The sequence below is a fragment of the Beauveria bassiana genome, assembly GCF_000280675.1.
Source record: "Beauveria bassiana ARSEF 2860 unplaced genomic scaffold BBA_S00001, whole genome shotgun sequence".
NCBI classification, from domain to species: domain Eukaryota; kingdom Fungi; phylum Ascomycota; class Sordariomycetes; order Hypocreales; family Cordycipitaceae; genus Beauveria; species Beauveria bassiana.
Window position 1 is genome coordinate 1118304 of NW_007930836.1, and position 13340 is coordinate 1131643.

The window sequence follows — 13340 nt, forward strand, 5'->3', positions numbered from 1 at the left end:
ATACATACTACGTATTAAGCAAATGGTCTCGTATTATTCCCCGTACTGATATGACAGCTATAGGCAGGTGCCACCAAGTCTGTCCTCCACTCAATAACCAAGTACCAGTACGAATGTAGGTGCGGATATTATTTAGCATGGCGCGATTGCAAACAACACCACATGCTCCCCCATTTACTACCTATTTAATTGCAGTCTGCCTCCAACATTCACGTCAGCATCCTACTGCGCAAATGTAATCAGTCCCTCTTGGATGCCACTTAGTCACGCCAGCTATTCTACCTAGGTCGCCGTTCTCGTTACTCGTGTGGCTTGATGAAGCAGCGCATTGTTCGATGCCTTCTTTGCTTCGAGCTCGCCTGAATACTTGTCGGGTTGCCATTTTGCTTGGAAGCGGTGATCTCTTTCGGATTGTCCGGGATCTCCTCTCCGTCCTGAAATATCTCGTCCAATTCGTTTATCTGGAACTTACTGGTAACTGTAAATAGCATCAGGCCGCCACACTAACATCCCTGCAGATCAAGCCAGCCATGTAAATCATCGTGCGCGACCCAAAGCCGTGGCTGTCTCCGATGAGCCATGGGTCAATCTCTCTTTAGCTGGAGGCCGCCTGGAGCCGACAACACGGTGCCAGTGTACGAGTAGTTTGACCGCACAGACGTGGGCAGCGATTGCGAGCAAAGCACGGGCAAGGTCTGACTACAATGATTAGGGGTCTTGAAGAAGCTCAATCAAGGTTACCCCAGTCTAGATTTCGGAAATCTACGCCGTTCAAGTGCATAGCATGTTTACGCTGTCCGTGCTCACGAGTCACGAAGTGGTTAGGCCTTTCCTGGCTACTCCCTGGCCGCTTTTGCATCAAGAACAACTCCTTTGGATGGCCCCGTCGAACCAATCAACCAGTGAAAATAGGCGACGTGTTACAGGTAGCTCGTGCCGCCATTGCATTGGCGCAACCCTCTTGGCGGTTTGAAACAGAGGTGTTTCCAAAGCCGCAAATTTTTCTTCCTACCTCGTCTATGAGCCATTTCACCGTCGATTTATTTGTAGCTTCTTCCGTACCTACTCGGATGCGAACGTCAGGGGTAAGGACGCAAAGGAGATTTGCATATGCAGACTTCCGTCACAATGGCACATGCAACATTGGACCTTGTAATATATCTCAATCGTCGCATGACGGAGTACTAAGGAGCTCCTCACAACTGTGGCCCACTATCGCAAGGCTAACCCCGGCAGGGCTCGTTCAATTTGTCGAAAAGAAGTAAGCAACAAATAAGTGAAACCTTATACATGGTATCAATATTTCTGCATGAGCTGTGCCATGTTTGACAATGGCCTAGCCACCAATAACGCGATATAAATACGTGACCTGTCGACCGTTGATGAGGGACATGGCACAGCCACATCGAGTACCTAGGAGTGAGCCACAAGTAAACAAGCCACAAGACATCGCCAGGCCAATGGCTCCGCCCGTGCTGTTTGTAGGTCGCTTTCGCGTGAATAACTTCCTAAAGTATGACGCGACTTTTGGAGACGGACTATAGTCCGATGATTGAGTCAAAATGAGCAAGCGGAAAAGGGGTCATCAAGACGCGTCAACCCGCAAAAAAGTTCAGAAGTCGCCTGCCACGCTGTCGCTGAATCGCGATCTGCTCGACATCTTCTATCCCCATTGTGCATCGCTGAGGAAATATATCCTTGCAAGTCTGCCACAAGCCTCACGGCTACGAAGACGTAAAATTGAATCACTCGGATCAGACCCAGATCGCTGTGCTATCGAAAAGGACCTATGCAAGCTGCTGGACTCGACCCTCGTTTGCTATCGGCAGCTTACACCCGAGGCATCAGACAACAGGTGGGAACAATGGTTGTCGTTCTCGCAAAAAGGAGAAGACTCTAGTGTTTCCTTGACAGGAACATCGCCAATCTATTCTCAAGCCGAGGTTCGTCAGTCTCGCAGGGCCCCCTATTCTCAAGACTAACCAGCCCAGATCGTCGACTTCGTAATTTGGCTGCTGTTCTCGCGAGACAAGAGTGGCTTTAGTGGACCGAAGCATCTTCTTTGTGATGGATATCGCAGAAGTGCCCACGAGAGGGCAGAATTAGAAAATATTCCTGGCGTCTTCAGGCGGTACCCTAATGACCAGGTGGCAAGTCTCAAGGCGAGCCCTTGGCCGGAGCTGCTGGCGCTGCTGGGTCAGTCTGGGGAGAAGATTATGATTAATATGCTCGTTGATTGTTCCATATTTGTTGCTATTGAGCCGGGCTGGAATAACTTCTACCAGATTTCCGGTAGGAGCCATGGCCATCTTGATGCCGAGAGCAGCCGCTGACATACTAGTCAGGATACCCAATATCGGAGCTCGAAAATGGGCTGGAGAATAAAAGGGAGTCCGAGAGTACGCAGCGTCTGCGAAAGATATCCGAGATCACGCTTGTGCGGAGCAGAATGTTCTATGCGCGGCCCTCGCTGACGTCCAAAGGCAATATACAGGCAGGGTACAAACGCACCCGTAAGTAACTTGACAGCTGCTGGGCAGAAATGATATTGACAGCTTCAGATGTTCTGAATCGGTATCCCTATACTCCGGATAATATGAAGACTGGGTCAGCTACAACTAATAAACGTGACTTGAACACTGTCAAGGTCATGATGTACATCTTCCCAAGACAATTTGGGTTCCACAATGTCTTTACATCTATAGTCGACCGCAAGACCACTGCACAAAAGTTCCAAGACTATACCAACAGAGATGAAGAGATTGCACGCCATATGCGCTCTGATCGAAGATTCCTCGCGCAAGGCGTGCCCAAGATTCCTAAGCGGCTACGTGGCAGAGCTCAGGACCTCGTTCGTCGACTCCAGATTCGCCATCACCGGTGCTCATACATTGAGCTTGTCCGACACTATTGCCCTTCTCCTCTGGATGCGCTGCGCAAGAAGACTCAAGAGAAGACGGCGCCGATCTCGGCGTCGCGGATCGTGCCGGGTCAGGTTACCGACGGAATATCAAGCAAGGACCTCCCCGCTGCCGTGCAACGGGCACCGCAGACACAGACTCGTACTCATAGCGCCCATGTCTTTGAAATCGACCCATCCGTTCCCGTTGTTGACTTGGCGGCACCGCTCGGTCACGTTTCGGCCTTTCTACAAGCAGGCCTCTCCAAGGTAATTCCCGATGCCTTCTTTGGTGAAGACGACGATCTTCGCCACAACAAGGCGCTACTCGGCCAAAAGGTGCATCATCTTATCGCACTACGTAAATATGAAACCATGAGTCTCCATGAACTATCGCAAGGTTTTAAAGTATGTTTCCTCGACAACCGCCTTTGGTTCGTATTCGTCTGACACTCGACACAGATTTCTAATTTGGCATGGCTTCAGCTGCCTGACCGCAACGGCCAAAGACCCAGTCGGAATGAAACACTGAAGCAGCTCGAACTATTCCACGAGCTGTTGTATTATGTCTTTGACTCTCTGCTGATTCCACTGGCGCGCAATACCTTTTACGTGACAGAGTCCAGCAGCCACCGGAACCAAGTCTTTTACTTTCGACACGACGTTTGGAAAATGATCTCTGAGCGCGCCATGAGCGCCATTAAGGATGGGATGCTTGAGGAGCTCAAAGTCGGCGACGTCCAGCATGCAATGGGACCCAGGCGATTGGGATTCAGCCAAATTCGCTTGCTACCGAAAGGCGCAGCTCTGCGTCCCATCATGAACCTTCGACGGAGATATCCCACCCAACAGAATCAAAAGATACTCGGTCCTAGCATCAATGCAATGCTGGCCCCAATACACAACGTCTTGAAGCTGGAAAAGGTCGGTCGAAGCGCAGCAACTCACTGACCAGGCAATTACTAATAGGTTTTCAACAGCATCTCAAACCCTCAAATCTTGGGGCGACCCTTTCCTCCGTAGCAGATATATACACGCGGCTCAAAGAGTTTCGAAGTCACCTACCCAGTCCGCTTCCACGATTGTACTTTGTCAAGGCGGATGTCCAATCAGCTTTCGACACCATCCCTCAGCAGGCTGTTCTCAAGCTCATGATGGCGATCCCGAGCCATGCGAGTTACAAAATCTTCAAGCACGCTGAAGTTAAGCCGGGCAAAAGATCTTCTACCGGCTGCTCTTTGACCGTCCACGATGACGCCAGCGCAGCCACGAAGCCACCACCAAAGCCCGTCCGCCGCTGGACCGCCACCGCCTACCCGAGCGACGAGTCCCGCCCATTCCTGCAGCGTTTGGAGGACAGCAGCGAGACCAGCATCGGTGTCGCCGGCGCCGGCGCCGTCCATCAGCGAAAAAACACCGTCTTTGTCAACAGCGCCGTGCAAGGCCGCCACGACACGCGCGATTTGCTTCACCTGCTCGCCGAGCACGTCACGGAGAACCACATCAAGGTCGGCAAGAAGGTATTTCGGCAGCGCCAGGGCATCCCGCAAGGCTCTGTACTATCCTCGTTCCTGTGCAACTACTTTTACGCCGACCTCGAGGCCAAGCATCTGGGCTTTCTCCGAGATGAGGATACGGATGCGAGCCGCAGCCTGCTCCTGCGCCTCATTGACGACTTTCTGCTCATCACCACAGACAAGAAGAAGGCGCAGCGATTCGCCGAGGTGCTGCACCGCGGCGTGCCAGAGTACGGTGTGCAGGTCAGCCCCAAGAAGTCGCTCGCCAACTTTGCCGTGTCGGTGCCGTCTGGGGACGGGCAGTCCGTGGAGATGGCGACCGTGGACAGCGGCGCTGATTTTCCGTACTGCGGTGTACTGATTAGCTGCCGCACGCTGGAGATGAAGAAGGATTGCCAGCGGGCGGAGCAGACTGGTGAGTTTGCTGGTTGCATGCTGGGTACCGTGGCCCCTCTGGTCAGCTTCCACCACTAACAATGAGCAATTAGACGTGTCCAATACCCTGACGGTTGAGCATGGCCGTTTACCAGGCCAGACTTTTGAACGAAAAGTTCTTGGTACGTTCTTCTTTTTTCTTGATTGCTTGTCTTGTAATTTTCTGTCTTTCTTTGTCGTTGTGTCGCCTCCCATCTTCACTGTTATCACATCTTGTGTCATAGAGACAGAAACGGTTCCAGCCACAAGGGCAAGTGTCATGATCGGGATTCGATTTCCGCGCTTGGCAGCATGTTCAAAACGTTGGATTCTGGAAACAGTTGGCCAATCTCGTGTTGGCTCATGCCGACACGTCCGACATCCGTGTCACTCAGCCTGGCTGCCTGGCTACCTTTTCCCCCTCATCCTTGCATCATCGTAAAGCTCGAGATTGTGCATTCACACATTACGCACCATGACATCTCTTTGCTTTGTCAGCTAACCGCCGCACGGCAGATGCTTTCATGATCCAGTCGCACCTCATGTTCTACGACACGAGCCACAATTCGCTCGCGACGGTGCTCGAGACGCTGCGGGTCGCCTTTCGGCAGACGGCTCTCAAGATGTGGGCTTACATGCGTTCACTTCACCGAACCTCTCGGCTGCGGCCTGGCTTAGTCAAGAGTATGTGAATATGCCTGGTTCCAGTCAATCTTTTATTGTTCTTTTGGTGTTGTGTCTTTGTTTGCTCTACCTTGTAGAGGTTGAGTATGCTTCCGATTGCCCATGCATTTCAGACTTTTTTAAATGCCTCTTTTTCTCGTGTTTACTTTTATTCGTTTCCCCTGCACCTCTATCTATTCCTTCATCTCACTTGTTTACATCTCTTGCTCCTACTTTCCAAGCTGGTGTATGCATGCGTGCATAGATCAAACAACTAACGATGACCTCTTCTAATATTAGTGACCATCATGAGAACGGTTGAGGCTTCTTACCTTGTTCTCACTAGCAACTTTCGCAAATCGATGTATCGGGGATACGAGTGCTCCATTCGCAAGTCTCAGGTTGTTCGGTATGTTTGCCCTCTCGCCGCCCGTATCAATTCCGTCGTCAAGGCTACGAGTGTGATTGGCAAAGACTAACTTAACTCCCTCATCTCCTCATTTTAGGCAAGCGTATGAAGCGTTCGAAGAGGTTCTGTCTGCCAAGCAGACACAGCATACCGAGGTAGTCGCATGGCTTCGTAGCCAAATAACCAAATGCCACAACAGCTAGTTATTGCATTACACAGAGTTTTGTAAATTGACAGTTGCTGTATTTTGTGTGTGATGAATATGGCATGTCTATAATACAAGTTTTATGAAAGTGCGTTCGCGTGCAATATCGTCTAAATTGTGAGGCCGCTCTGCCACCACCGACGCCCCGAATGCCATCGGAAGAGGTAATAGCCGTCCCAGCGCCAGATTGCGTCGCCAGGGAAGCCAAGCCCCGCCGCTCTGAATATGGAGAGAGGCACAGGTTCCAACAGGTAAATGCCCATGGCAGCCATGTCGTCGTTGAAAAAGTTTGCTGTGCCATAGAGCCACAGGAACGTGAATAGCGCATTCCCAGCACGCCGCGTGGCGATGCCGACGGCTGGCAAGACCTTGTGCGCGAGGAAAGCGAGCTGCTGCTGCACAATGATTCCGACAGCCTGCAGCAAGAAGAAAGCCGGCTGCCGCCAGAGCTTGGTCTGGGGCATGGATGATAGGCTTCCCGAGGCATGCAAGAGGCCTGAGACGGCAAACGTGCTCAGTAGGGCCACGAGGTTCCCCACGGCTGTGCCCTTTTGTATCCATCCATGCTTGACGAGGAACGCTGAAGGACCCAAGAACTGCTGCCGAAAGGTTTGGTGCCACCAGGAGCCCCAAAATCCCTCGAGACCTCGGTCAAATACCTCGCCGAGAGAGCCAAAGGCAGAGGCATATATCCAGGGGACGTTTCGAGACGGGTTGCAGTGCAGATTAGCGCAGTAGTGAAGCATATCCACCAAGCTGGACGCCGCCGCCACGGCTACAAAGGCGCCGGTGATGGAGAACAGCTGTCGGTACGCTTCGAGACGCCACGGAGACAAGCCGGCCAAGTACCAGGGCAGGGCATACTCTACAGACTTTTCCCGGCCAAAGACAAAATATGGGTCCTTTATCATGAATGTGCCGAGAAAGTCCAGCATGAGATATGCCCCCATGAATACTTTGAGCCGGTGCCAGAGAAACGCTGCGGGAGGATGCAAATATTCGAAACCGTGCTTGGTGACTGAGGGAACAGACGTTACATTGACCAGCTGTCCATCCTGCACGGGGTTCGGCGTATAGGGCCTGGGGATCACAGATATTGAGGTGTTCCAACCAGATCCGCGAAAGCTGAGGACAAGATCTGCAGCCCAGCCCAGCCTGTCAAGCAGGGGTGCTTTGGACGGGAAGCGCTGCCAAACGTAGCGTACATGTCGTCCATTTTCAGGGCGACTGACATTTCGCGATGCTGTGCCGTTTTCTCCGCCTCGAAGCCGAATGTGCGATTCTGTGGCTGCGATTTCACGACCGGTAGCATGTTCTGGCTTGACAAAGGCGTGCGGTGGTGGCGGCGCGTCGCACTCGGCGCAAGCTGCGTCTTTCCCACAAGCCACTCGGATGATTCTGGCGGCATCACGCTGTGGGTTAGTCAAAATCATATACTGGAAGCACAACATGGTTCCATATGTCGACATGAGCCCCGAAATCACCGCCCACGCCACATTGACGCTCGACGCCCGCGCCGCCTGCTCGCAGTTGGCGAGGAAAACTAGCGCAAAGATGAACCATCTCGAGCGCCAAAGCCAAGAACGATCGTGGTGGGGAATAGCGATCCAAACAATCGGCAGAATGAGCGTGGTGACGAGGGCTTGTGGCAGGACAATGTGGCGGCGGTGTCCTTGTGCAACCTCGCGAAGAAAGGCAGCGCGGTAGTCGGCGAGAGCCAGTGGCACCAACGGAACGGAGGATGATGCCACGACGGGCTGTGCCATTGTTTTCTTTGTCTCTTTGCCTTTTTTTTTTCTTGTCAAGGCCCTTGGTGGACGTGTCGGCGCGCACACGATGGGGGCCACGAAGCAAAGATTGCAGTAATAAGATGGCTAATATGGATCTGCTGGTCAATGACAATCGGGCTGTGGGGAAAAATCGCAAGTATGCCGAAAAGCCGGGAGGGAAGATGCTAATTGAGTATTAGGCTTGCTCCGGCCATGGGCACAGGCAATGTAAAGCAAGCGAAAACCCAGTGGTGATTCAGGGGATGATGATTTTTGATGCACGACAAGCTCAACCTCGCTCACAGCGCGTCCTAGGCCAGGAGTGTCGACAACGTTGTTGTCGACGGGCCTCGAGGGCTTGACCAGAACTAGTAGGCCACAAACGGTCGCTAATAGTTGTAGGCTTCGTAGATGAGATGCAATTTTGCGGGCTGTGAGGAATTTGCTTGTAGATGGAGAGGCGAGCTGCCCAAGAGTGATGTGCAGGCGGACACTTGGTGGCAGGTGGGGAGGAAATTGCGCTGTGCTTACCGTGCAAGTGAGACAGACAAACGCCATGCATGAAATTACAAGAATAAATGATGACTATGTCGTTATAGGGGCCAACGGGTAAAAACAAGCTTTATCAAGTAGAGATTGAGCGAATAGAAGGGCAGACGTAGCTGCCGATTGTTTTTACAGCTAACATAGTCGCTAATAGAAGTTGGCGACGCTGTGCATAATAGGTTGTTGTACATGGTCAAGTGGGTGATGAAACATGACATTGTTGTACTAATATAAATTGAACTTGATGCTTGTTGATTGATTATAAATGATGCTCTGTTTCTGTGTTTCGATTTTCTTCTACTATTTTTGTTGTACTTCTTGTCTTGTTGCGAAACCCTGACCAACCTAGGTAGTTTACTATGGTGGATTGACACGTGCTAACAATGGGATAATGATACTTGAATAATACCCAAGGTACTTTGTTTAACTGACAGCGAGCCTGCCGCTTGGACAAGTCCGCTGTCAGGCACCGGAGCTTATTTCTAGTACCCGGCGGGCAGGATGTGGCTGAGTAAACCATGACTCAAGAAGCAGTCACTTTGTACGTGGAAGAATCGAGTATCTTTCTCTCAAGTATCTTGTCGGGCATTTTGATGCACATGGCTCGTTGTCGTCATTCTCTTAAATTGAAATAGCCCCCTCGTCGAGCACCTTCTGGCAGATCACTTGGCACATGAGCACCCTCGCCGCTTGACCTCCATAAACCGTGAGCCTGTTCACACCATCGAAAGTGCTCTAAAAATCCATGTCGTGAATAGACTTTATCTCGTGCCTCAAACGCCCATTTCTCGCCTCTAGTACCAATGATATCCTTCTCGATAGCAAGTTGACAACCGGCACAGGACAATCCGTGTTCGATTTTGCCAGTTCCTCTGTCGTAATATGGGAGGGCAATGGCGCCCATGAAGTTCAGTTTGTTGCTTCGTGATGAGCCTACTGGCTGCCCTAGCGCCGGTGCATTCTTTTTAACAACCGGAATAGCCTGGTGAACACAAATGACCGCAATGCGGGACTTTTGCGGGAGTTCGTCCATCGAATATATGCCTGGTAGAGTCTTGAATGACCTTAGCTGGCCTGTTTCCACCTTTGTGAGGTGAAATTGTTTCCGGGTAGCGGCAAGTGTTTGCAAGCGGAGCTCAGGTGCAACCTGGAGACATTGGAAACAGCAGCGCTTCCAGGTCAAGAGGGATATATAACCAGTGAATTCGCCACACAATTCACAGGCCTCGGTGCACAATATACTGTAGAAGCCGGCTAGGGAGACACTGTCGGCAAGTCGTGTTCGCAACAGGGCGCAGAAGAGGTTGAGTCCATGCGACACCACCATCTGATACTGGTGCAAAGAATCTACCCACTCCCTCGATCCAAGACTCGTCTGCCGCAGCTTGAATAGGGATTGCATATCCAGACGGAGTAGCACATCGTACCAGAGCTCTAAGGGCAGCCTGTTGAGGGACCCAAGCCCTCTGTCTGCTGTCGTTCGGAATGGAGTTGCTATTGACGACCGAATATCTGTGTGCTCACGAGCCGAGAACCAGATCAATGCAAGGCTGTAGTCTTTACGATGGTAGGCGGCAGTCCGACAAATGGCATCGGCCTGTTCGTCGCAAAAGTGGTACTCGGCGGTAGAGTGGTATCCGGGAATCATACCAGCGGCCATTGTCTCGGTATTTGGTGCGCACACAGTTTGGTGGACCTTCACTGGCAGCCGATCTTTGAAATGGCACCTAGTCACATGTCTGTATTGCCGCATTAGCTGGAACTCGATTCTCTCGTCAAAGTCGACTCTAGTGACGCAGCCGTGGCTTAGAAGCTGCACAGCCATTCGGCATTCGGTTCCGACTCGCAGCTTTCGAAAAATGGGAGAGGGGCTGGGAAGGGACGCTCAGTTTGAACACACTCACCAAGACAGGGTTTTCGATGGGAGCGCGTTCGGTGCTGTGTTGGGCTGCAAACAATTCGTAGTATTGACGGTTAAAACTGGGGAGGCCGGCAAATGCATCCGCAACGGTCTAGTTAGGAGGAGTGACGGATTTCGGCGCGTCCTTGATGCTTCGTATTAGCAAATGAAGCGGGCATACTGGCGTGCTACATATCAAATTTGGTGGGATGGCGGACACGACAGAAAGGGAGCGATGGACAAAGCACGACGCATGATGGATGGTGCGACGAAGAACGCCCGTCACGCATCTTACAGACGGTGAAGAAGATAACGCACAACCCTGCACCAAGCTATTCGGGCGAGCCTCGTGATCCGGAAAGCCCACCACTCACGATTCGATCCTAGAGATTGGCAATTCTACCGGTCCGCTTTTAGCATATCTCTTGTTTAGCGCCTGGAAGTACACTACTTAAAGCCAAGAGGCGCAAAAAAGTGTGATCCCGCCCGGGCTTGAACCGGGGACCTTCTCGGTGTTAACGAGATGCCATGACCAACTAGACCACGGGATCTGAATGCTTGAGTTCTGATTCGAACTGTCTTTCATTACAAAGTGGTAAAAAGATTCTCAACATAAGTCAGCCCCAAGAGGTCTTTCAAGGCGTCGCTCACAATTACGTGGGAAGCCGCTCATTGTCACGTAGCTAAGTGGATGAAACATGAGCTTGGTCCGAGTTGAAATAGCACGGTGTCTTGCACTCCAATTTCGCCGCAGCAATGTATCAAGCTCCAAAATGACACTATACAAAAATTTGAAATGCCAAATGCCTCCACGTGTAAGCCAAACGCGCTTATTTATGTGCAGTGTTACCATAATATCGTACATGAGTGGACAATGCCGACCAAGACGCAACAGTTGGAGATATCCAGTCCAGAACATTAGACTCCAATCATTTCCCCCCTCTTAAGAAATAACAAGGCTATTCAAGGCCAAACGGGCTACTTCGAGTACCCGGACACAGTTCCTGTCTTCTGGCTTACAGCTGCGCGGCGTCATCATGTAGTGCCTATGCGGCGGCAACGTGCCCGCTGCGGCGCACGCGTCCACCAGCTCGTGGCGCTTCTGGCTGCGCTCGTCGAGCGCGGCCACGACATCGCCAAGGCCCATCGCACCGGACGACGCCCCGCCAGAGCGATCCTCCTTGTCGCCGTAGACATCGAGCCGTATAACGGCCAGCATGATCCGGCGCCACTCGCGCGGTTCGAGCTCCGCGTTGTCGCAGTCCGCCAGCTCAGCGGGAAGCCAGCGTCCACCGCCGCCGCCTTGGGCTTGATGGCGGTCCCATAGGCCGCCCAGCTCACGCACGGAAAGAGGAATGCGGCGGCCCTGCTGCGTCGCCAGGCCGCACTCGCGGTCAATCATTTCAACCATGGCCGCGTACGCGTTGCAGGCTGAGGGTACGAGCGTCGCGAGCAGCATCATGTTCTGGAAGGCCTGCATCGGCGGGGGCTTGGAAATATCCAAGAGGTCGCACGAGCACACCTTGCAGCTGACGACAGCCTGCGCAACTCTGGACGCGTGCCGGGCTACGCGCATCGCGGCGCACACGTCCCGGGGCAGATTAGTCAGGGACTCGAGGGTCATGTAGAGCGCGGAGAGACACGGGCAGGACACAGTGGGGATCGGGTGCAGGGGCTCGGGGCCTGCGACCCGGGGGGCGTACCCTTGCGGTCCGGGCGAGGCCACGGCCGCGGCTCTCGCGCGGTGAGGTGGGGGCGAGAAGGACGGCTCCGAGTGAAAGGGCGTGTGCGAGCCGACAGAGAGGTCGGGCGTCGCGACAAAGGCGTTTTGGCTGCCGGTGGGCGGGGCCGCCGCAAAGACGGGGTCGAGAAAGGACAGGTCGTCGTAGGCGCCGATGCCGTCGTGGGCTATGGGCAGCGTTCCGTGAAAGCCTTGCGTTGCCGACGCGCACTCGGCCTGCGAGGCGGGCGTCAGAGCGACGCTCTCTTGATAGTAGCCGGGAAGGAGATCGAAAAAGGCCATGTCGGGCGTGCTGGCCTGGTGGTCCAGGAAGTCCAACGTGTGGTCGCCGAATGACGGCGCGGGCGGTGATGTCGCACCCGGCAAAAATGAGCGAATCTCGGGCGCTGCGGCGGACGGGGCCGAGGAGGAGGCGCTGCGGCTGCGCTGCATGCCGGGCGATGATGATGCGCCACGGCGCCGCGAGGCCGGTGCCTGCTGAGCGGCATCGGGCTCATCCGCCGGGCGTTTCGGTGGCCGGCCCATGCGCTTTTGCGGCGAGTAATAGCAGCGAATGCTCTCGCGACGACAGCGCGCGCAGCCGTCGGCTTCCTTGGAGCAGGCAAGTTTGCGGGAGCCTACAGATGAGAGACAGAGAGCCTCCTTGTTAGCATTGTCTGCGGGCAGCCTGATCAGAGTGAATGGGAGTGATACGTACGACACTCGTCGCAGGCCCGATGTTTAGGGACGTCGCCCGAGGCGGCAGCAAGCTTGGTACCGGCCATGCTTTTGATTCTGGCAGGCGAGAATGGCATAATAAACGGCGGTTGCAAAAGGTCGATTGGAAAAGGTTGGAAGCAAACGGGATGGGTGGTATTTTGGGGGCGTGACGAGGCTAATAACCATGCAAGTAGGCAAGGTAGGAAGTAGGTGCGCTGCTGACAACGGCCCACGTTTGCCCGGCACTATGCGGTGGTGGGCTGGGCGCTGACTTTGAGCTAGTTTTCCGACGGCGCGTTTATTAGCGGAAGCTTGGCGAGCGAGAGCAGATTGTGCGGCGAGATGATGGTGGATTAAGGTCAATTCGAGAATCGGTCAAAAAAGCGAGTGAGGAGAAAAGTAGGACAGAAGGATGGTGGTCTTTATAAACCAGCTCGTAGATGCTGTCCTGGTGGAAAAGAAGGCTGGCCAGTGGCTCCGGAAGTTCGGATGGTGGGATGGTTGTGGAGTATAACACGTCTGCATTTGCTTCAAGGCCATGATAGGTTGCCTTGTCGGATATATCATCTGAATGTAGT

The 13340-nt window shown here is 53.2% G+C and overlaps 4 protein-coding genes across 4 annotated transcripts; 1 reads left to right on the plus strand and 3 right to left on the minus strand.

Annotated features, from left to right (window-relative positions):
• Positions 1 to 1562: 1562 nt before the first annotated feature.
• Positions 1563 to 5972, plus strand: BBA_00366 (telomerase reverse transcriptase; the record flags this gene model as incomplete). Its single annotated transcript, XM_008595463.1, has 9 exons — positions 1563 to 1943; positions 1992 to 2292; positions 2346 to 2513; positions 2562 to 3307; positions 3362 to 3823; positions 3880 to 4831; positions 4905 to 4973; positions 5347 to 5514; positions 5794 to 5972. The coding sequence occupies 9 exons, from the start codon at positions 1563 to 1565 to the stop codon at positions 5970 to 5972; spliced, it is 3426 nt and encodes a 1141-aa protein (XP_008593685.1).
• Positions 5973 to 6217: 245 nt separating this feature from the next.
• Positions 6218 to 7873, minus strand: BBA_00367 (uncharacterized protein; the record flags this gene model as incomplete). Its single annotated transcript, XM_008595464.1, has 1 exon — positions 6218 to 7873. One exon carries the CDS (start codon positions 7871 to 7873, stop codon positions 6218 to 6220), a length of 1656 nt encoding a protein of 551 aa, XP_008593686.1.
• A 1162-nt stretch (positions 7874 to 9035) lies between these two features.
• On the minus strand, positions 9036 to 10082 carry BBA_00368 (F-box domain protein; the record flags this gene model as incomplete). Its single annotated transcript, XM_008595465.1, has 1 exon — positions 9036 to 10082. One exon carries the CDS (start codon positions 10080 to 10082, stop codon positions 9036 to 9038), a length of 1047 nt encoding a protein of 348 aa, XP_008593687.1.
• A 1183-nt stretch (positions 10083 to 11265) lies between these two features.
• BBA_00369 (Putative Zn(II)2Cys6 transcription factor) lies at positions 11266 to 12857 on the minus strand (the record flags this gene model as incomplete). Its single annotated transcript, XM_008595466.1, has 2 exons — positions 11266 to 12680; positions 12761 to 12857. The coding sequence occupies 2 exons, from the start codon at positions 12855 to 12857 to the stop codon at positions 11266 to 11268; spliced, it is 1512 nt and encodes a 503-aa protein (XP_008593688.1).
• Between the last annotated feature and the right edge of the window lie 483 nt (positions 12858 to 13340).